The sequence below is a fragment of the Manis javanica genome, chromosome 12, assembly GCF_040802235.1.
Source record: "Manis javanica isolate MJ-LG chromosome 12, MJ_LKY, whole genome shotgun sequence".
In the NCBI taxonomy this organism is placed as follows: domain Eukaryota; kingdom Metazoa; phylum Chordata; class Mammalia; order Pholidota; family Manidae; genus Manis; species Manis javanica.
The window spans coordinates 24861760-24886282 of NC_133167.1; the positions used below are offsets into that span (position 1 = coordinate 24861760).

General features: G+C 36.8%; 1 protein-coding gene across 29 annotated transcripts in view; it reads right to left on the reverse strand.

The window, feature by feature from the left end:
- Window positions 1-2012: 2012 nt before the first annotated feature.
- MAP2 (microtubule associated protein 2) overlaps window positions 2013-24523 on the reverse strand; it is a 281142-nt gene continuing 258631 nt past the window's right edge. For 17 of the 29 annotated variants that reach the window (XM_073218195.1, XM_073218194.1, XM_073218188.1 and 14 more), the window contains 5 exons: window positions 23805-24145; window positions 12585-12677; window positions 10531-10612; window positions 6151-6263; window positions 2013-5933 (listed from right to left, as the gene is read on the reverse strand). In XM_073218195.1, the coding sequence (XP_073074296.1) occupies window positions 5718-5933; window positions 6151-6263; window positions 10531-10612; window positions 12585-12677; window positions 23805-24145 (845 nt within the window). In that variant the 3' untranslated portion in view covers window positions 2013-5717. The remainder of the gene's footprint in view (window positions 5934-6150; window positions 6264-10530; window positions 10613-12584; window positions 12678-23804; window positions 24146-24523) is intronic. The other 12 variants (XM_073218204.1, XM_073218200.1, XM_073218203.1 and 9 more) reach the window with 1 other exon arrangement.

Genomic DNA, 24523 nt, shown 5'->3' on the forward strand with positions numbered 1-24523 from the left:
GTGAGCAACGTGGGATGGGAGTAGTAACAGGCATGGTGGGTACTGTGGCCAAGTGGAGGGAACCAACTCATCTCATAATTCACGGACCAGCTCCTGCCAATTGTTATGACTGACTGCAGGCCCAGTGCTGCCAAATCTTGAAGCTTTTAAAAGATACAAATCTGGGAGTGTGTGTGTGTGTGTGGACTTTCTTCTGTTTGAAAACACTGTGCAGGCAAATGAAGCACATCTGGAGGCCACAGGTCTATTACCTCAAGCAGGCCTGGGGTAGGATATTTTAATGGAATTTGAAGGACAAGTGGGAACAGCTGTGGTGTATTTGGGTTGAAAAGACATGAGAGAAAAAAATGGGGCTTTTAAGCATGTGTCCATGATGCTTCTTCAACATACTCAAGAAAACCTAGTGAAGGACAGTGTTTTGAAAAAATAATTTAGCTTGCTGGACTGTGTACTTTTTACAGCGACAAGATTGTAGCCCAGAAATGTTTGGGTCATGGTCATGCAAGGGCCACATCATAAAAAGGAACATCTCCCCCAGCCCCATTAGCCAAATAGATTGTTTTGCCATCTTACACTACATCTAAATTACTTGTCTCTTCTCAAGGTAAGTAAATTCTTCTCTGCCTTGTTAATAAAAAAGAAATCAAGACTTTTATTGTGATTATGCTACCAGACAAATCAATGCCTTACTCCTTATGGTTTAAAGACTTTCTTGGAGGACAACATAGATGCTAATTGTAAAAAATTATTAGAAAACTTCTATTGATTTTGGCTAGATGGTACCAAATCTGCCTTATTAGCAAAGGAAGACCGAATACGAAGTGATAATACCATTGGTGAGAGAAGTAGGTTTCAGCCAAGTTAGAGTGAGAGAAGGTCTGGATAACCTCCCATATGAAAGCATTTCTTCCACCACTCACAAGTTTCTGCCTCTTGGAAATGAAACTTCAGGAGACGGGAGTTGAGGTCACTGTCTCGGGTGGTCTCGGCGGAGACCTTCCTGTGTGCGGGCTGCAGCAGAGTTCTCTCTCCTTAGGCCTCCAGCAAGCACTGGCTGAGCTGAGTGCTTCTTAAGCTTTCTGTGCAGATTAATCCCCCAGGGAGAGGTTGTGAGTTGGTCTGGAATGGGGCTGAGAATTTGCTTCAGAAGCTCCCCAGTTAAGCCTGAGCACAATTTGAATAGCAAGGAGCCAAAGGATGAATAAAGATAGAGAATATGGCGTGTAGACATGGAGGATGTTTTGTGGTCCGCACAGCATTGGTTCCTCTCTCTTCCGGCAGGAGCAGCTTGACTTTACTTAGGAGGGAGTAAAGTCTCCTCTCCACCATTAGTTTATGTAGTTCAGAGGAGACCACTTCTCCCTTGACTCTCCTCCTACCCAGGCACCTGGCGTAGAATTAGATAAGTGGCCCAACCCTGGCTTATCAGCACAAATGAGCAGGTAGTTCAATGATATTCAGACCCTTGATTTTGATGGTGCTAGTGGAAAAAAGACCCTCTAGGTTGTGAAACCTGGAGCATCCAGTGATCATCACGAAAGGGGTGCCTACCTGAGGCTAAAGCCAACACAGAAGATGCAGAATTAAAATCTGGAAAGCAAGGTTCTTTATGACATCTTCTGAGAGCCTGGATCCAAGCTGGAAAGAGAAAGATGCTTAATGACAACTTTTGAGTGCCTGATCCATCCATGCCTGAGGCAAATACTCCTGCCCAGTTGGTCACTTGAGCCAGTAAGATCACCTTTTGCTCATTAGGCCAATTGAATTTGAGGTTCTGTCATTTGCAACAGATATGTTCAGCTAATACAGAAGCGAAAAGGCCTGACACATAGAAGTCAGCAGTAATTGTAGCCTTCTCTTCACAATTTCTCTATTGGTTGGATGGAGCAACATATATATATATATATATATATATATATATATATATATATATATATATATATATAACACATATATTACATATGTATATTATATATATTTTATTTTTCCAGAGAAGAAACAATCCAAAACTATCAGGTGACAAGCAATTTTATTTTGCAAAACAATCACTATACAGCAACAAATACATTTGCAAATTTTGATTGAAAAACATGAAACTAACTACAACCAGTCATCGAAGAAATGCCTTTCTATGGTAACAGGCTCTAGAATTCAGAAGAAAGAACCCCCCGCCCCCAACAGATTTGTAGTGGTGTGTTGGAACCTTGGAATCCCAGCATACAGAGTATACTTTCTGTTGATTTTTTTTTCTTTTTGCTAAAGTTGAAGTAGATTTTCATGATTGACCTTTTCTGAATTTAAAAAGAAGCTCTTTCCTGCAGAGAGACTTGGCCTCAACCTACACACCCAGGCTAAAAATCTAAGGTGTAAAAAAACCAAACATCTATGCTGATTTAGCACACATCAATCTTTTGAAGGAATGCCTAGAATTTGCATTTCTAAGCCATAAAGCTATCCTTTTTTTCTGGCTATTTAAATCATGAATAGTTTATTTTCTTTTTGAGGCATGAAAAATAGGAGGCGAACTGTAATGGCTCTGTCAGAACTAACCACATTGAGATTCGTTACTAATACTGACATGATATTTGGGTTGACGATGCCATTTCCTGCTGTATTACTATATGAGTGTGGCTAAGGCCAGCTACAATCAGTACATTCTTGCATTTAGCAAAGTTCTCTCTTTAGCCTTCTTCGACCATACTTATGCAGGTTAGGTGAGGCCGCAGCTCTTGGTGTTACACAGGTGTCTTGTTTGGGGGTGGGATTTCAGCCCATCACCCTGCTGGAACTCAGCAGGAGAATCCAGAGAGAGTTGGTTCCTAAATGAACATGGCCCTTGAAACTCATCATGAACTCGGATCTTTCCTGCCTCATTATAAAGTACTCAATTCTTGGTTGCAGGTGATCCGGAGAGAGTGAGTTCATTGGTGAAGTAGGCCTTTTAACTCTTTAGAGCTCTGGATTACTTATGTATCCTTAAACAGGTTCTCAAAGGCTAAAGCCAGAGAGAAACTGGCATTAATAGATCTAGAATTGGAACTATGAAGCTTTAATTTCTAGATCAGCGTATGGGTATCCCCACAAGAGTGGTGTTCAAAAAGCTTAATTTGTGTCGGTAATCTTAAAAGTGAAGAAGGCAAGATGGGTTCCACCCCAACTCCCCATAAGAAGACCTTTTGGCCTTTGTGTTTCTCTTTACTGGCACAAATGAGCAGTTTCTTTTTCTTAACTTTATAAAAACAGCATTTCCATATGAAGGAAGGGCATTTATTCATTATTATTTTTCTGTGATTTGAGATAAACATTTGTTTTAATGCCAACTCTAATAACTTAGTGCTTTATTTAATCTTTATTTTGGGAATGTATTTGTAAGGAACTGAATTTTAATATGTAGAGCACGTTTTATTATTCTTAACTTTGATAAGAAATTTAAACCAAGTTGAAAAAGAAAAAAAACTGATTTCACAGGTTAAAACTGTCCTAACCAGCTGTTAACTTCTTTCTAAGTAACTTTAATCACTAGCTAATACTATCAAACATGGAACAAAATACTGTAAGTTCCACACAGCTATTCTTTAATCTTCCATTTCCTGATGCATTTCAAGGGAAGCTGATGAATAAAATGCTCAGACTGGTCAAATCAAACCTCACAGCAATTATGAGGCAGAAAATAGACACATCCATAGTCTTACTCAGTAGTTCTTAACTTTTTGACTGTTGTATAAAATAACTGATTTATGAGTATTTTCAGACATGTTTGCCTTTGTAAAACCTCTTAGTTGAGAATGAGTGACAGGTGTTTGCTCCTAGAGCTTCCTTAATGGAAGTCACATTGGTTGCAGTATCCAATGGGTTACAAAATGGCACCTGTGTCTGTCTTTGCATCCCTGGCTTCTTTCTTAGATGTACTGTACTCCTCTGTTGCCTCATCTATGCTCATCTTTTTCTCCTTTATATTCAGAAATTCACTGGGCTCAAAGGGATCAAACACCTACCAGGACATTTGCCTTGAACTGTTCAGATCTAAGCTACCAGCCCTGAGCAAGAAAAATAACAGATAAAAAACTGAAGAGCATCTATCCAGCCTGGTAACCACATATTCAGGCCTTGACTATTCCACTGCTTATTCAGAAGTCTAAGATGAAAGATGTGTGAGAGGAATTAATTGATTTGTGATTTTAGGACTGTATATTAAGTCAGAACAGTATTATCTACTGATAAATAATACTGAGTTATACAGTGTTCCTTTACAGAGTGTAACATTGGAGTCCTGAAAAAATGGATTTAGATATCTGTATCTCAAGTGTTTGCAGCTATTGTTTCTCAAAATACTGTATCTTTTCCTTTCTGATCAAGGGAACTTTACTTTGGGCAAGGAAGTCAAATATCTTCTATCAGGTAATTTAATAAGCAGGTACTGTTTGGAAGAATGGGATAACATGTCCTAAACTCTCAAGTTAGTTTCAACTTTAGCAAATGAAAGAAAAAAAAAAAGGAAAAAGAAATCTGAGGAAGTCTGTTTCATGAATGACTACAGGAATACAACCCAAACAATTGTGATTTAAAATGAGATAAATCCATAATCTTAAACCAACAATCTGTAAACCCTTTAATGTATAACTGGACCCACCCCCACAAACTCCATGTTGGTGAAAACAAAGAAAAATAAATTTTTCTAGCATCACGAGAAAGACTTGTATCTGCCACTAAAACAGGGTTACAATTTGAGGTGTTACAGAAAGCAACTTCATGCTAAAACTTTTTGTCTTTTTCAATGTATTTTTTTTAAATAGGGAAAGAACCCTGCTAACATCTACTTTCACATACCTAAATTGGAACACCAAAGGGTGCAGGAGACACAGATACCGTGAATAAGGAAGTATAATATTCAAGTATATGAGGAAGTATCACAAATGGCCACAGAGAAATATATATATATTTATATCTATAATACTGTATCAAACAGATGGAAAGGGGGTGTGAAACTGGTAGTGTGGAAACACAAATCTAGCTGATCAATGCACACTCTAATCAGACATGAGTCCATCCTACTGAAAGTGCTTCATTCCTAAGAGATGCACTTTCATGCCACTTCCTCAACCACAGCTCAAATGCTTCATACTATTTTTTAGTTAGTTAAATAATTTATTGGATTGACTATACTCTGATATAATTATCCAGGTCCCAAATGTTAATAACTTAATTGAATCTTTCTTCCCATTTATACAAAATAACACTTAAAAAAATCGTATTTCTTACATGCTCTTCCCTTCCTGCAATCAGACTCCATGACTTAATTTAACCTGTAATAAGTTACAATGGGCAGCTTTTATCTCTTCATCCAGCAACAGAATAATGAAATGAGCAGCTTGGATTTTAACAAGGCCTTTCAGGATGTAGTGGATAGCCTTCAGGCACATGAAAGGTAAAAATGCAAATTTTTAAATAATAATACTCATGCAAAACAGAGCAGAGCAAAAATAACTGTCCAATTGTACTCATGTAAAGCCAGTGTTTTCCTGTTGCAAATGAAAATCAAGTCAGTTTCTGCATTTACTATTCATTTTTTTTTATAAAATTGTAACAATGACTAGAGTTTGGGAATGAGATTATTTATTTTATGGTTTGTAAAGGATGAATATAACACCCGCTCAGAGCCCACTCCTGCCAAGAGCTCATGCCTAAATATTATTATTTCAATGCTAAATGAGAAATATTCACAAGCCCTGCTTAGCGAGCGCTGCAGTGACATCTTCGGCCAGAGTGGCGAGCTGAGGGGATTCGAGCAGGTTGATGCTTCCAGAAGAGGAGACGTTGCTGAGTCGTCGGGGGGACGCCACGCTGGATCTGCCCGGGGACTGCGTAATGATCTCAGCCCCGTGGTCCACACGGGCCTTAGCATGCTCTCTGAAGTTCAGTTTTTGGCTGTCAATCTGTTGAAAGCAAGCATCCGTCTTCGTTAATTCAAGCATCTTAACTGGCCCCTACATCCTCTATATGTGAGAGCTGATGCTAATGTCATCAGCTATTCAGCTCTGCCATCCCTACTTGCTATACATCTAAGTCTTCAATCTGGGTCTGATCTCGATGAAGAATATTTCAGAAGGATTTAAAAAAATGACAAGATGGGCTTATGACCTTGTTTCTTACCTTGACATTACCACCTCCGGGTATGTGGTGAGCGTTGTCAAGTGAGCCAACCTTAGCTTGGGCCTTTTCTTTGAAATCCAGTTTTACACTCTCAATTTTCACACGCCCACCACCTATTGGAGAAGAAAGGCTTTTAAATGCCTTGCTAACATTAATAAATCTTATATTTATAGTGACTATTTCCCAAAAATGATTAAAGTAGATAGACCATCACAAGCCATTAACTTAATTAATTCTACTATCCCTCTGACTGACCTTTTAGAATTTCTGGTCTACCATTTCCCCTATACACCCAAGATATTGACATCCTTTCTGTACCATAATGAGGATTGCTTTCCATACTAATAACTTTCTCTTTTTACTCATGTCTACTTAAGATATCTATAATATAATATAAAATATAATAAAAACTCTAAAAATAACATGATGAAAACATCCTATTGCATCCTTTCTAAAACTTGGAATATTTAGTCTCTCATTCCTCAGGCAGCAAATTAATTGAAATGAAGCTCTTCTTTATTCTTCTTTGTGGTTGTAGGTCATTTGTTCAAAGAACTATTAGGCTAGAAATGGTGCACAATTGGGTAATATATTCATCACTGCATGACTCGTGAAGTCAGGAGCTAAGTTACTTATAACTAGTAAGCTTTAAGAGCTTCCCACTTTAATTAGCAGATGGAGTGATAGGAGAAGAATCTTAGGAGATCCCATTCTTGTGCAGATGCTATAGGATCAACCTGACACTGACATTAATTTGATATAGTGAGGACAGAGTTTTGACCATATCATTTCCCTAAATGTTAATTAGCCTGAAACTTGAGGATCTGCTGATAGACAGGGGTGCTGTGGGCTACCCTTCAGTGTGGTCTCCTGATCTCCATAGGCCTTTCTTAGGCTTGCAAATGCAGGGCATTCTCACTGGGTAGGTATTTGGTGTCCTTTAGGCTGTGCTCAGACACTTCTGACTGTCTGCTGGTGTCTTCGATCTGGCAAAAGGCTGCATTAGACTCCTTTACCCCTCAACCGAAGAGATTTGCTCTCATTCTCAGCAACTCGTTTTTGGCCATATGCATTTTTTGGGAAGGTGAGTGATCCTTTTGCTTTGGGAAACACACCTGAAGAACTATGGCAACATGGGGAAGATTTTTCAGTTTTGGACTCTTGATGCTTGTTTATCACTGTAGATCAAAGAGAAAAGCCTGTTACGGCTTCACGGGTCTATTAGTCTTTGTAATGATTTTCCCAGGTGATACCTAGACATTATATTAACACCCAACTACCTGACCAGGGCCCCTTGAAATTATATGGTGTTACTGGATTCTATGTTGAAGATACATCCAATCATTTTTCTCCTGCAGGTTTGGTAGTGCATGATGTTATTTAACTCAGTAGTTGTCCTTCCCCCAGAAGATACGTTATTGCAGGGGGTGTCATTCTCCCAACATGTGACCTGGCCATGGGGGTCTCACTTGGTGGTGGTAATGCAGTTAGTGGGATTCGTAAAACATCTCTCGGTTAAAGGCTGGAGGATGTTGAGCTCTCAATCATCTGAGATCAGCTTTCTTGGGAACTTTTCTATTTTTGGGTAGCCTCTGAGAGAAACCACCTTTTTAATCTTCCTTTTATGATTATATTGTATCAACATAACTCTATTAAAATTTTTGTTGAACTGTATTTGGAGAGAGGAAAAAATAAAAATGTAATATTGACCCAAACTATATTCAGGAAAGGAAGCTTGAGAGTCTAGGTTTTTATTTATTTATTTGTTTGTTTGTTTGTTTTATTTTGTTATCATTAATCTACAATTACATGCAGAACATTATATTTACTAGGCTCCCCCCTTCACCAAGCCCCCCTCACAATCCCCATTACAGTCACTGTCCATCAGCATAGTAAGATGCTGTAGAATCAGTACTTGTCTTCTCTGTTTTGCACAGCCCTCCCCATGCACCCCCACCACATTATACATGCTAATCATAATGCCCCCTTTCTTTTTCCCTGCCCTTATCTCTCCCTTCCCACCCATCCTCCCCAGTCCCTTTCCCTTTGGTAACTGCCACCATCCAAAAGACAAACAACAACAAATGTTGGCGAGGTTGCGGTGAAAGGGGAACCCTCCTGCACTGTTGGTGGGAATGTAAATTAGTTCAACCATTGTGGAAAGCAGTACGGAGGTTCCTCAAAAAGCTCAAAATAGACTTACCATTTGACCCAGGAATTCCACTTCTGGGAATTTACCCTAAGAATGCAGCAGCCCAGTGTGAGAAAGACAGATGCACCCCTATGTTTATTGCAGCACTATTTACAATAGCCAAGAAATGGAAACAACCTACGTGTCCATCAGTAGATGAATGGATAAAGAAGATGTGGTACATATACAGAATGGAATATTATTCAGCCATAAGAAGAAAACAAATCCTACTATTTGCAACAACACGGATGGAGCTAGAGAGTATTATGCTCAGTGAAATAAGCCAGGTGGATAAAGACAAGTACCAAATGATTTCACTCATATGTGGAGTATAAGAACAAAGAAATACTGAAGGAACAAAACAGCAGCAGAATCACAGAACCCAAGAATGGACTAACAGTTACCAAAGAGAGTCTATGTTTGTTGAAATGCTACTTGAAGTCTTTATGTAACTGACAGGAATGTCTGTTTGAATTCAGAGATCTATACCTTTGGTTCTGAAGAATTCTGGCACCCACCAGAAGCAGTAATTGTGGAAGACTACTATCTTTATCAAGTTTCATATGCCTGAAGTGAAGTTCGTAAGACCAGTAATTTAATTTGTGCCTCCAGGTATTAAATTGTTTCCTTTATTTTATCCTTAGGTATTCCACATTCCAAAGAAACTGTGAAAAGCTACCTGGTGTGTCAAGGATCATTGTGCTAACACTTCTTTATCATCTGATTCCATTATTATAGAAGTAAGAGCTAGATTTAGAAATAGGTAGAAGTCTATGACAATAGTCTCTTATGACCAGTAAATCTTATACCGAATATTTCCTTATCTATATAAGATTTTTCTGTGCATCAAGAGACCAAGTGAATTTAACTAATCATATACTTACAGCATGTAATTAAAGACTCAATATTCTCTTTTGTATTTTGGAAAAAAGCAGGCAGTGTGGCCAAATACTTCAGTCATGCAGCTGACATGGCAGGACAAAGCCAATCAAGTGTTTGTAGGCTAGAGTTAAGGACAGTGGGATTGTGAAGATATGCAGTATGGGGCCACAGCCCTGCTGGCTCATGAATGACAGAGAAACTAATTTCAGGGTAACAGGTAATAAAACTAGTAATGGAGATTCGATATATGTAGTTTCTAACTCCTTGACTTGCTTTATGGATGCCCTCCATCAAAGCAAAGCTTGATTTCTACACATGTTCCCATGCATTTATCCATTTGGAAACTTATCCCATCTACTTTTGTTTACCAACTAATAAATTCTTAATAATCCTCTCCTGATCAGAAATCCTACTGGGTTCAACTGTTCTTGTATCTTGTTTCTGATAACATTTGAGACAATGATTATTGGGGTTAACTTAATAACTGGTTGAATTAAGATGCCAAGCATAGACAGTTAAAGCCAATTGCTTCCTCTTTTCCTTCTATAATCAATGCTTTATATAAATTGTGTCAAAATATTCTCAATAAAGTTACAAATTTGACAGCTGTACATTATCTATATATGTATAGAGGTACAATTTAGCAAAAATATATAGTACATGATGCTCAGAAAAAGAGACAATATCTTAGATTCATATTTTAAAGAGGGAAAAATCCCCAGCAAGTATGAATGTAAGTTCTACTTTAAAGCACTCATCCTATGAGATATTTTAGAAAAACAAGAGGCCCATGGTCAAATAAGTTGGGTAAGCATTGCATTCTGCTGAAGATGCAAAATGCTTATTGACCTATTAAAGGCTGAGAAATTTGGCAGATAAATAAATTTCTTCAGTTTTGCTTAAGCACAATCTTTGTTTCACATGTGACAACAATTCCACTAAAGATCTTTGGAAATGCTGATTTCAGTCCATGCAATTATGTATGAATACATGGCCCAATGTATTTTATAGACCATATAGTTAGAAAGAACTCACATAAGCATGTTGAGTACATAGAGACAATGTGTCTTATATATCATTTACTTTTTACCTGTCCTATGATATGAGGCTTATTTGTGGTAATTGAGTTTACCTGTCCAAATGAAGATGGTTTGAAATTTCTAACAGGTTTTGATTAATAAAAGCATGAAATACCAGGATTTTGAAATGTCTTTCCAATTAGGTATTTCAAAACAACAAAAATTTTGCTTGTCAATTTCTTGCCTATGACTGAATAATTTTCAAACTACTAAGAAGTATTTATTTACCTGGCCGGTGGCGGATGTTCTTCAGAGAACCACACTTGGATGTCACATGGCTTAGGTCTATCTTCTTGGTAACAATCTGAACCTGTGTGGAACCACAGAAAATATGCTTAAAATAGTTTGGACTTGGACAAGCCCCCAAACTCATACATAAAATCTAGAAACATATCCAAACTCATAACATACAACAGCATATCCAGAAATCCAAACTGAAGTACACTCATGCACATACACACACACACACACACGAAAACACATTCCCCCTTATGTCCTCCCATATATTTGGTTGTAAAGAAAGACCCAAGTGAAAGAAAATCCTAGAATTGAAAATTTTATTAGTGGAAAACAGATCATACCACAAGAGGATAGAAACACCTGGATTAATAAGGCAAGCTTCCACTCAGAGAACGAAGCCACACTGTGCTAAACCTCCCCATAAACTCAGAGACAAGTGAAGAGATGAATTATTCTTTAAAAAGTGATTTTTATGTAAAGGTGACCAACATATTTCCTAGATACTGGAAGAAAGTTCTAAACATGCTTTTCTGAAATTTTATTGTCATGTCTTGGCTAAATGGATTTTTCTTGCACACCAAATGATAAAATGATAGCAACAGTCTTTTTGTCTTTGTGTTTTATCAAAATTATTTCCTCTCCCAGTATTTGAAATAATGCTTCTCCAAGTGTGACTCATTGGCCATTTGCATCAGAAGGACATGTAGTTACTGAGTCAGACCCTGTGGAGATGGGGCCAGGAAATCTGCATATTTGAACAAGTGATTCTTCTCTATAGGAAAGTTTAAGACTACTGTTTTGGAGGTTGGAAGCTTCCCTACTTACTTTAAGATCATTAAGTATCTCAATTTATCCTTTTCCACTTAGGTACTTTGACCATTAGCACCTGTGGTAGAGAACAGCTGGTCTACCCTCTGATACCCTCAAGGTATTTACCAGGACTAAGTCTGTCTGTGAGAGTACTACATGGTTTGCTCCTATAGTCAGGGAAAAAGGGAGAAGGGCAACCATGTCAATGTAAATACTACCCCTGGGGCTTAGCCCAGCACCCTTGAAGGAGCCCAGCAAACCTTGCTATGGACTTCCCATGCCAGTAACCTTTTCATGTTCAATGGAGCTACTCTGAGCATCAGATGATAGCTCCTGGTAGAAGGCACTTGATTGTCTCTCCTTTCAGTGCTTAACCATCTCTCCTCAGTTGAGGAGCAAGGAGCCAAGAGTTATTAAACAGGTGAAAATTCTGGACTTATACCCTGTAAATTATGTGAGTCACAGATGGCCAGAAACTGAAGTTTAGATATCAGGATCTGTAGAAGAGAGAGTCAGCCTGGTTTACTGTTTTTATTATTCTTTTTTTATGAAGAACCATGCTTTAGCTTGAGTTAGCCTGTTTCAACTCTGCCTCAAGAATGTTTGAGAAACATGAATTCATCTTTCCCTTCCTCTCATAGGATATTATTTCCACTCAATTCAAGAGACAGGAAATATCCCATCAAGGCAAAGTGTATCCTGGGACTTGAAACCTTTCCCTTTGAATTAAGGGATTGTGCTCCACCAGTTTTATAACAAATGATATCCTAATCCTCATGAATAATGAAGCATAAGAGATTGACATTCCACACACTTTGGGTACTTTCAAGTATATAAGTCTTTGCCCCAAGAGTACATTAAGTGGAGCTAGAAAAGTGTGTGCCCTGCTGACTTTGAAGGGGAGTAGAGAAGGTATGAGGAAATACCTTGAAGCCAAAAGCCAACAAACAAAATTGGCAAGTGAAGTGGGTTTTCCATCTCCCTGTAAACCATGTGCACCCCATTAGGGTTTTCTTCCTCAACTGAAAGCAATAAATTCATTGATGATCTTACAGGGAAGGATGGGAGGGCCACCACCAAAAATGCAAGGCTGATAAGCTCCAGAGCAGGAGGACATGGGGAGCAGCAACAAGGGGGCAGTGGGTGGGAGGGAGGCAGGAAAGGAGACAGGGTGAGGGCTGTGCAGAGCTCCGCACAATCAGGCCAGTTTTCTAATGGAAGCTTCTACTTACATTTCCACCCCCAGCAGAATGTCTGATGTTATCCTTGGAACCACATCTGGACTGAACCTTGCTAAAATCGATCTTCTTGTTTAAAATCCTAACCTAAAAGGAATTGGAGGTAACTTCACTGTACATTTGTCTTTTAATATGCTGGGTATAGGGAACCAGAATGGGTTAGTGCCAAAGAGGCCCAAACTCCCCTCCACCTACACAGTCATTTAATGGAAAAAACGAGCACTGGAACTGAAGTGTAGATAATCTCACATACAAATATGAGCCCCCATTCCTCTGCACCCCAAGGGCCAAATGTTGAAGAGCCTTAGACATATCAGATGCAGGCAGGTATATTCTGGAAACAATTAGAGGAATAGAAGAATAATGTTTGGATAACCTGTGAGGAGGAGGCTTCCAATACAGTGGGCAACACTGGACCTTGGGCCCACTCTCTGGGAGGTCCGCCAGTGTAGTTCATGCCAGTGTCCCACCCCCCTTCACCCCTACAGTGTTGGCCATCACAGTTATAAATCACCAGGTACACCTGAATTATTGGCCCACATAGCACAGGTAATGTTCACAGCTGGTCTGGCTGAATGCCATAGGTGAAGGTTCTCATTCATTCAGGGGGAGAGCCTTTGGTTTCCCAAAAGGGTCGGCAAGGAGGTTCTGGGCATCCTCTGCTGAAAGGGCTTTACAAGTCCCTTGTGGTTTTGGCTCAGTGGCCTTCAGAATGTCCTCTCTTTGATACCTGATCATAAACAGCCACTGCCCTTGGATGACTTGTGTGGAAGCATTCTGTCCATTTACAGAAGGGAGAAAACAAAGGACCATTAGTGAGTTGACTTGTGCTAGGTCATGTAGAGGTAGTCCAGGCCTTGGGTTCAAAAGATGTCAAGTTAGGTGTTTGATTTGTATTTTCAGGAAGTTCAGTACTGATCTTGAAGACAATAGCAAACCCAGATAATAGCAATTCCAGGTCTGGAAAGACACTACTCTGGTGTACTGTCCTGTGCATGGTAATAACTCTTGTAACTCTTTCAGGTATCTTTTGAATTTTGCATGCTTTGGAGGGCAGATCAACAATGCAAGCGCGGAGAGGAAGGTTTAATTTTGTTGTTGTTTGTTTTATTTTACTTTGGCTACTACTATTACTATTCCTTCCCCTGCCCCCCAAATAGCTAAAGAGAAATCACATTTTCAATGTTTTAGGAAACAGTCAATCTTCTTTTAAGGAAAAGTTAAATAAATATATCCTAGATATAAAGCCATCTCCAAGAATGGTATCACGTCTCTTAGTATTTGCAAAAAAGAGTACAAAATTCAAGGTGTTGAGTCCTGACTATTTTTAACTAGGCAAATCTTCAATTGGAGTGCCTGCCTAACATTGACAAGATAGCTTATACCTTACAGGGAAATATCATTGACAGTTCATCAGCAGTCCAAGGGAAGGGCCTCTTTTCAAAATCTGAATTCATAATACAGTGTTGATTGGGCCACTCTTCAGAAAAATCATAGAAATTCCAATAGAAAAAAATAGGTGGTGGGGAGGAGATATCACAGAGTCTGTATCTAACAATAAGTAAAGTTACACTCTGAGAATTTTATATAAACTATAGATGCAGATAACTTTGTCAATAAGGACCATTATATTTCAAGCCTCACTGATAAATTATTTCTAGAAAGCAAATAATTTTGATTTATTATTTCTAATAATAATGCTTTTAATTATTCTCCATAAGGATCTAAGTACTTTGGTAATGAAAGAGAATTCATCTAAGCCATTTTTATAATTCATGGGGATATCCAGGGTCTCATATTACATTTACAAATATTAATTTAAAGATCATTAGAGTACCATCCAATGACTCATTAGCAAGTGATCAAAAGCCAAATGTTCAATCTGATTCATTTGTTGCAAAAATAGAAATTCCAAATTCAGTTGCATGAATCAGTTTGACTCTACTTTAATCAACTGTTTGATTTCCAAAACAAATGACTCAAACCCAAAGGGGTCACACACATTGCCAGCATTCTTTAGAGATGATTTAAATCTTAAAATCCTAAAACTGAACAGCTGTCTTGTTATTTCCCCCAGATTTTCTAAAGAGTCATAGATTTTTCTAATGTAACTAGTTGACTTTTTTTGATGGTAGGCTTTCCCAACCTATTCCTGCTCAATCTCTAATGTGCAGCAGAACTTTGACATGCATTAATGGCACACTCTTTACATATTTCCATATATTCAATAATTTCATAGAGTATTACTTTTGTCTAAAATGAGGCAAAGTAGGACAGTCACCATTTTGCTTGATGGTTGAGTAGACAAAAACAAAACCACTTTGGGCAGTGGATGGTTGATGTTCAGTAATATTTATGCCCTAGCTTGACACCTTGTATGTGAGACCTGTCTAGTCCATGTCACTCATATTTATGCCTTAGCAAAATTACAAAACACTTCACAAGAAAGAACTATAGGGTCATTGACAAATAATTAACACCTTAAAGAATTAATTCCACAAATATCAGCAGTTTTCTGGAACCACTGCATAAAATAGAAAAATAAATGGCTAATGTGAAGATAAAGCTTTATTCCAGATTAGTCCTTTTTATCAGAGAATTGAATTTTAACTCTGTGCTCTATGCATGCATCCTTTGGGAAGGAATTTTCTTTGAATTTTGTTTTCCTAAAAGCATATTGTAAAGGGAAATTATTTTATCATCTTAGAAATTGTCTAGAAAAAAATATAGCAAACTTCTATTTGACAAATGAATTTTTTATATACATGACATGGGGGAAACTATTTGAATAATCATTACCCAAGATTAACTTTAAACCACATTTTAATATTTGTCAATTTCTTTCAACCAAAATTTTACTTGCACTATTACTGTGCGACAGGATTGATGTGAAAAAGTGTGACAATCTTTCCTTTTGCATACTTCACAGTGGAAGTGACAGGTATTATTTAAACCGACTGGATCATTTTCCTAAAGCTATGACTTATTCAAAATTCTCCCAAACTCTCTATAGTATTAAATGCATCAAAACTTCTCGGGCAGTCAACAGGGTCAGCAATTCTGATTTTTGTGCCCTCTTTTAATACCCTACATTTTGGCCAGACTGTTTTACATTCCATACTTTAAAGACCTTGTTTACATTTTCAAGTTCATCCATTTGCTGTCTTTACATCACTAGCTCTTGCTAGAATGCCCTCAGTCCAAGTTGAGCCTGTTACAGATCATCCTTTAAGGCTCAGCCCAATCAGTCCCTCCAGGGAGGCTGGCAAGAAAGGATTTCAGTTTCATGGACAAACATTGGTGACTTAATTGTATACATAGTTGACTTTTCATTCATATAAGAGTCATATAAGCATAAAGAGTTATAAGGAATAGGTTAATGTAATTACCAGAATTATTAATTAGAATTATTTTATTCTACTTTTTACTAATTCTATGTATTCCTTCACCATGCTAGGGAAGAAGATTGTACTTACTTTCTGGATATTCCTGGTGTGTCTTTTGTTGGATTTTATCATGATGGTGCAATTGAAATGATCTGCCCCTGTACTTTCTTTGCATATATGTTTAATTGCTCCTTTAGAGAAATTAACTTATTTCTCCCCCAAGATGGGGTTACTGTTAGAAAGGACAAGAAGACAAACTGCAGGATACACCTCCAGGCAAGAGAAAAACCTCTCTTACTTGGGATTAGTTGGAAATATGAAACATGTAAAATGAGAAAAATACAATCCTGACTTATAGTTTTTACTAAAACAGTTTATAAACCAGAGGCATTAATCTCAACGTCAACTTGAATTGCTTGAGCAATGGGATTTTATTTTTTAAATGTTGACACTGTCTTTATCAAAAGATCCACATGTCAGCTCAAGACAGCAAGATATGGGGAATAACTGGAAGTCCAAAAGTTTGGATTCTGTTCTTAGCTCTCCCACGATCTACCAGTAGGCATTTCAGGCACTCTCTAGGCATGAACCTAAATTGCAACATCATTTTTTTTCTTCCTCCATCGAAGGTTGTCTTAGAAAAAAAATTTTTTTTCTTTTTTTGGAAAGGTTAGTGGTCAGTGACACTCAACTGACTTCTGTTCAGCCTTACAGGGGATTAAGCTTTTCTTTTCGGTTTGCATCATTTCTCAGGAGTGCTTAAAATGAAGCCTTCCTTGGTCCTTGCATTATAAAAACAGTTTTCTGTCTCTCTCAAAAATATTTCCCACTCCATAGTTTTCTCTTTATTCCATTTATTATATAATAAAAGCTTACAAATTCTACTTAATCCCATCAAGTTCTACATATTATTAGTTAAAAAGAAAAAAGAAAACATTGTGTCCTCCCATTATGCATAATTAACTAGAAAAAGAATGGTTTTCTTTATTCAGTGTTCCCAGTAGAGTAAAAACCATTGAAATTGGTTTCTTAGGTTGGAAAACTTATTTCTATAAAAAATGAACTAGTATAATATCATTCAAAACTAGACATCTTTACATGTATATTGTCCTATGAACAGAAGACTTAAAATTCATATTTATGGAGTTTTGGGGGGCAGCTTTCAAACATTTGGAGGATAAGATCCAATTTTTATATAGTTTTAATAATAAAGATTTAAAAGCAGTTCTTACTGGGAAATCAGCATGTTCCTGAAACAACTCATCTGAGAACTGAAGCATGAATAGACTTGAGAGCCAGATCCACCTCCAGCACTACAAGTGTGCTAGTCTTTCGGTTCTCCAAGTGTAGGCCAGAGCAACAAGAAAGTGAGACAAATTCATTACATCACAAATGCCACCTCTTCAGTCTTGAATGCATGCCACAAATGACATTTATCTGCAGTGATTCTTTTGCTGTACTCATAGCATTCAATTTTAATGGAAACTAGCCTCTAACGTCTTGAGGCATCATATTCTAAAACAAAAATGTGACTACAGATATTCCTGAAGACTGAAAGTCTTCTAGAACAGATGATGTTTTTCAAAGACTCTTATGTTAACAACCATGCACTCCAGTTGATATGTATACAATATACAAACATGATGGTCCATCCCAAATTTTAATTAACCCTGCCTTCACTGACCAATAACTTCTTCAAAGCTAATTATATCAAATATAAACAATAAATATATTTGAGTACATATCTACAGAGAAATAATTGTTTATGTCACAGCAGACAATTCCACAGAATTCTAAAGGAAATGGAAAAGTTGGGGGGCCTGTGAAGGTGTCAGCCCTATTTCCTATGTAGGTTGGACCTCACAGCACAGAGAGGAGAAACACAATTCAAACCATGCGAAAAACTTGGGAAGAACTTTTTGGTGAACAGACATTGAGTTTAGTTAGACCTATGTTAAATATCTTTAAGTGTTCTCTCAATGGTCACTAGAAGAAAAATTATGAACATAACAATCCTTGTGATTCATGAATAACAAGAGATGAGTTCATATGCCACAACTTACTGACATTATTTTTTTCTTTAAAGTCTTGAGAAATTTTAATAGTGGACCATGCTGGTAAAGAAAATAACTTTTGAAGAGTCTGTTCAGTTGTTTGATAACCTGAGATTCAAGGCTTTTCCCCATGTCCTGCTTGGCTTCTAAATGAGCAGCAAACATAATGGGACTTCACAGGTCTCAACTTTGTAAACCCAAAGTAGTCATTTTTTCATAGGTTTTAAAAATTAATGTTTATGAAGCCTAACTAAAACTTTTCATTACCCTACAAAAGATAATTGAATTATAGTTATAAAATTTCTAATGAATAAAAACAGGGTCCCTGATCTCAAGGAGCTTTCATCTTGAGATAATGTTGACTTTGAGCCAAAGGAAAAAAAGTCCTTCTCAGTATAATATAATGCATTTCAGTGAACAGTGTTTGTTCATGCTGGGTTGACTGATGGTATTTTAAAGCTCATGGGGTATTTTATTACTTCTCTTAGCACTTATTTGTAGCTCTAAGGAGATGGAAAGAAATTACTTGGAAAAAATTTGGAATTAAATAAAGGCAAGACACTAGGCAAAGAGAAAAAACCCCCAAAATTTCTTTTCTGGTTAGATTGTAGAGAGCGTATCTTATTGTCTCATTCCCCTTTTTACCATATAGCATCAAGAAGAGTGTTAGTAAATGTTTGACTGAAGAATATATATACAAATGAGAAAACAATCTAAATAAGCATCAGTCTTTCCCTTACCTATACGTTAATAGCACTCAGTAAATCTTCACAGTAGTGACCATCATAATTTTATATAATGAGAAAAAAATTGTTTCACTATATTTAATTGCAGTATATCATTACTTGCTTCCAGAATTCCACTTTCTCCTTGGATAGAAAATTGAAAGCAACTCATTCAAATTAGCATGTGAAAGACCTAAAAAAGCCTCAGGAGAATGCCTAAAACTTTTTAAGAAAATATGAAGAAGACTCCACTCTAAATTTTACTCATTTCATTCCCTCATTCCTCTCTCTAGTTAGTGAGCCTGCTTCCCCAATTATACCCCTTTTTCATTTCAGAAAAAATTGCTTTTTTAACTCAACTTCAGTTTGCCCTTTGTGGCACAAATACTTATGGAATCCATCCAAATAACTACATGCATGTTTTCTTGATGAACTGTAATGCAAAAATGCTATTATATTCTAAGCAGAACCATAGATTTGAGAGCTTAATATGACTTCAAGTGTATTTAAATGAGATGGTGCTACACAAAGAAGTATTATTTGGTTGCTTCTATTCTACAAAAAAGAAACCTGAGGACCGGAGAGATCAGCATCCAAGGTCACACAATAAGTTAATAGAAAAGCTGGACCAAGAACTCAGCTCTTGTATCCTGGCCCAATATTTTTTTAGGCAAGATTCACTGTAGTCCAAATGTGGGAAGTTTCTTTGGATAATAATTGTCATGGTATTAGGTATTCACACTTATTCAAAAAGTCACTTGAAAGAATGCGTCTTTCCATGCATATGTTATATTACAAGCCCTATATGCAAGAATTGGGTAATGTGAGGACTTCTGTTTCTTATTCTATGAAAATGGAAAGTTGGGCTATAATAAGCTGAATATCTCTGACATCCAATGTTCATTAACTTAACGGAAACATATAGAACTGACAAATAGAAATCACATTGCTGTATTTCTAGAATGTAAGGATATACTTCATAAATTTTAGTTTAGTGGTTTATCCGATTTTTTTTAAAAGATGCTAGGATACCACTGACTGAGAATGTAATAGATAAATTCTACAAGAGTTATTTATATAAAGGTAACAGGAGTGATGCTTGAAGATGTCACCATCTTTAGCCCAGCTGAACTGAAAATTACTGACTGCTACATGCATGAAGCAGAAGTACATAACTGACAAGACAATCAGATCCATAGACATGGCTTTGCAGAGATCATGACCTATGTAACCACCCTAACTAACAAGTTTTAAGTTGTTACAGCCTCTGTAAATTCACCTCATTAGAAACTCTCAACTACCCCAAGGGTACAAACATTGTACTTGTCTACAGACCTTCATAAGGCTGATGGACAAAAACCAGAAACTTGTCAAAACAAGTAGGAGTATTCCATATAAACCAGAGAACCTACCCTCATCCACAGACAGAAAAGGTAAAAGTAACATTCACTAAATTGCTGCCAAAATTTTTTTATGCCACACACAGTAAATTTATTTTCCTACCTTTGTTTAAATTAAGGTGCTGTGTTCTTAAAAAGCTAATACTATTCTAAATTTTAGATTTAGATTTAATGTAGATTAGGGAACTAACTACATGGAGATAGTTTCAAATTCATATATTTAATAAGATAGTCTTATCTGTAACTAGAGTTAAATTAAGCAAGGTCACTATCTACAGTAAATCCAGGATTGCATATGTTCTTTCCAGTAGAATGAATTTACGTTTTACCAGAAAAGACTGACTTCATTGCCTTCTGTAAATCTCTTCATATCTTCAGCTAGCTTATCTATTCAATTAGGCATGGATACGCCTCACTGAACTGGGCCACTGAGCTGAGCCTCTCTACCAATACAAAATTGGACTTTAACCGAAGAGATAATGACAATAAGCACACAACCTATACATATGGAAGGGCAATAAATGTTTAAATTGAGGCAAATAATAAAGCTTCCCATCTTGGAAGGTTATTAATTTCCCAAGACACATATATCTTTTATTATATATTTCCCCTCCCAATCCTTAGTGATTGCACAAACTTTAAAACCACAATAATAAAGCTTTTAGAATTAAATCATTTACATACAATCCAACTCCTCCAAATTTCATGACAATAGAGCCTGTGTCAAAGAATAAAGGTTACATCTATGAATTTACTGTTATTAAAGAATTGCATGACTATTTTTCTTAGTACCTGCAGACCATAGATCTCAATTATGAAGTTGCCCCTACAGAAAGTGCCACTATCATCCTGTCCTCTTCAGTGATTCTGGGTATGCCACTGTCCATTCAAACATCCTAATATAATCAATTTACAATTGGGAACAACACGCCAGTGGCTTCCATTTCCCCAAAAGTGTGCATTTATGGATTCTCAAGTAGATAACAAGGATCTTCAGCATATCATCTTGATAATTTCTAAGAAGCCTAACAGAAAATTTTTCCTAGTCATTCTATTAAGTGGAAACTCTAATAATCCCAGTCAAAGCCTCCAGTTTAACATGTCTAGGAAAGGAATCTCTCTTCACTCCCTGTGTTTGAAGACCATACACCGTAAGGAGGCTTTTAAGGGGGATAATATTAAAGTGTTGAGTGATATGTTTTTCCTACAAAGATGGTTTAATTGCGGTGCATTTCAATTTCCCAATTCATTTCCCCCTCCAATTTAAATGCATTGATACCATCTATACAAAATAGAAGGCAAATATCTGCTTTCCATCTGTTTCTCATCTTGGTGAGGAAATGCCTCCTGCTTCTCCAGCAAAAGTCACTTCATAACTCCACTGTTATGGATTTTATCCAAGTTATCTGAAGCTAAGATAGAATAATTCTGCAGCAGGTTAACACTTGCCTTATGAAAGAAGAGTTTTCTTCAAATAATACTGTGATTTTGAGACTATTTTTGTTTTCTCTGCAATTTTTTTTTGCTATATGTCTTTACTAGTTCTAATTATCATAATCTCTAAGGCAGTTTTAGTTCAACTCAAAAGATTTTAAGATATCTTAGTATCAAGTCTATGAATTACCGAGTACAGAAGTCAATTAAAATTAGATCTAGAAATATTCACAATCAGAAATGTTAAAAAAGCAGAAAACATAAAATAAGTATTCATATTTTTTGGATTAGTTTTACCTTATTGAGTCCAGCAAAACTAAACTATTCTTTTTGCTTCTTTACCTTGAGGAGTCCTTTGAATAAAATTATATATTCTGAAGTTTTTATGTCAATATCAATATTTATTCCCTTTTAATTTTCTTTCTGGTTTCAAGAAATATCTTAGTGATAATTTATATTCCCTTGTGATTCTAAGAAGGAACATATTTTTTTAAATACCAATATATTTTAGGAAAATCAAGCATAACCCACAGTTAGTTTAAAGAGAATACTAGGACATGGGGATATATTAAAAAATAGAATTGATTTTAAATATACTAAATAGTTAGTCTATTTTAAGGGTTATCTCACCAAAAACCAAAATGATAAACTTTCAAATTGGTATTAAATTGATTTTATTCAACTTACCCTTTTAAGTTATTTTGTATAAAAATAAAAATAACATGACATTTTGGTATTTCCAAAAGGCTCAGAACATTTCCTTCTTTTGGATGTGCAAAGGAATGCAAAAATAGTATGAGGTTTTTGGAACTATACGCTTAAATTTGGTAGCTTTTTGTTTTTGTTTTTGCTTAAAAAAGGTTTCTTGTAACTCATATTTTTAATAACATTTTTATTGAAAAGGCATCCATCGATGATTATACTGTTATAGAATGTTAGTCATTCTGAAAAGGGCATATTGAGCGTTATGCTGCGTGCACCTGCCGCCACCCCTCCTTCTTGGTTGACTTTTCTTAACTTCTTGGGCTTCCTTGAACAGAATCATAATGAGACAGTGAAGATTACTGCTTAAGGAGGGAGCAACACTGACTTTTTGTTTCAGTAGTGAATAGGAGTCCTTTATTGACAGTTTCACATTTGGGTAAGATTTTCTTGTAAATTTGCCTGAAAATATACCTTTACTTTAGCATGAAGGAGGGATATCAGAAATCAGTGGCAGAAAATATAAGAGATAAGTAAAAGAGCAGCAGAAAAGAATACTGAGATGAAAAGAAAAGCTTTTTTGGGATATTGAAGGGCATCAGAAGTTTGTTTATGTACAAAGGAAATCATTGTTTTCTTTCTCTCAAAGATGAGTGTTTTATCCCTTCAATGACAAGAAAAGTTGAACTCTCCCATGGGTCAGTCATTATCACAAGCGATAAAACACATTAGATGATATTCGTATTAGCTCCTTCCAGCCTAATCGCTTTGTCCAAACATACAGTATAAGCAAAAGTTCAGGTCAAAGCATTCTTTGAAGCCCCCTGGTTGGAAAAGATGTGAATGTCTGCACTGGAGCTGAAGTTAAGAGTTAATAGGCAGACCTTCACTAATAACTATTCAATACAATTAAGTAAAAAATTTAATAAATTTTATTCATCAGAACCATAGAAAACTGTTTATTTATTACCAATATGAATATCTTCTACCCTTTGCATTGTTCAAGCAAAAGCAGCCAGAGAAGAAACTTGGCAAACCATCCTCTGATTTGGGAGTGAACCTGGGGAAATGGTAGAAGTCATAGGAAATACTTGGGGAAGAAAGAAAGTGGAATCACTTAGGGGTCAAATGAACTCATGGTCCAGATCTAAGCTAGAGAACTCAAATTCATGTCATAAATGTAATTTTAACCTCTTAAGGGAAGATCCACAAGACAATAGAGATACATTCACAAAAGATCTGTGAGGCCATCAACTGAAAGATTCTCCTGTATGGTCCAATCAATTTTTATCCAATAAAAACCAGAACGAATGGTCATGTCATGTGATTTTCTTTATATTTTATAAGCTGGCTTTGTCAGATAAAGTCCAAACTCTTAGCCACAAACCATAATCGGTAACTCTTTAACACCTCCACTTCCCTTTTGTTGTAAGAACTGTTAGCTTAGAAGAAGGCTTCAAGATAATACGGGATTTTATTTCTGACAGCAAATATGTGTTCATATGATTCTTACCTGTCCCCCTTTAGGCTGGTATTTGATGTTGTCTGTTGATCCAATTTTGGATTTGACGTTCTTCAGATCTGGCAGTGGTTGGTTAATGAGCCGAAGCTGCTTGGGAGTCGCAGGAGATTTTGGAGGAGTACGTATGACGGCAACTTTCTTCTCACTGGGTACCAAGATGGCAGATTTGGGGGTTCCTGGTGTGTGAGGGGTTCTCGGATAGCTAGGGGTTCCAGGAGTGCCTGGTGTGCGTGAAGAATAGCTGGGTGGCGTGCCAGGTGTAATGGCGGTTGATCCGGGAGTAGTGGGTGTTGAAGTGCCGCTTTTTCCTGCTCGGCGAATTGGCTCTGACCCTGTATTAAGAGACAAAACCAAACCAAAACCACAGCATGAGAAAGTTCTCAGGACATTCATCTTTCCCCAGATTGTTAGAACTCTTAATATATTAAATTTATAAAGCATTTAGAATATTTATGAATTATAACAGTGCTCAAAAAGGTGAGATCCTTGTTTTTTAGCTCATAACCTGGTATCATTCTTTTGAACATGCACTGTTAACAAATCAAAAATAACACTTGGGTTTTCCTGATTTATTCTTCTTAATTTTCATTATGAATGTGTCAAGAATATTTTCTAATTGTGTAACTGTGAAGGCATACAGATCTGCCTTGAGTTGGAAAAAGTCTGCACCTAATGTTCTGTGTGGACTCACATTTACTGATGATTCCTTG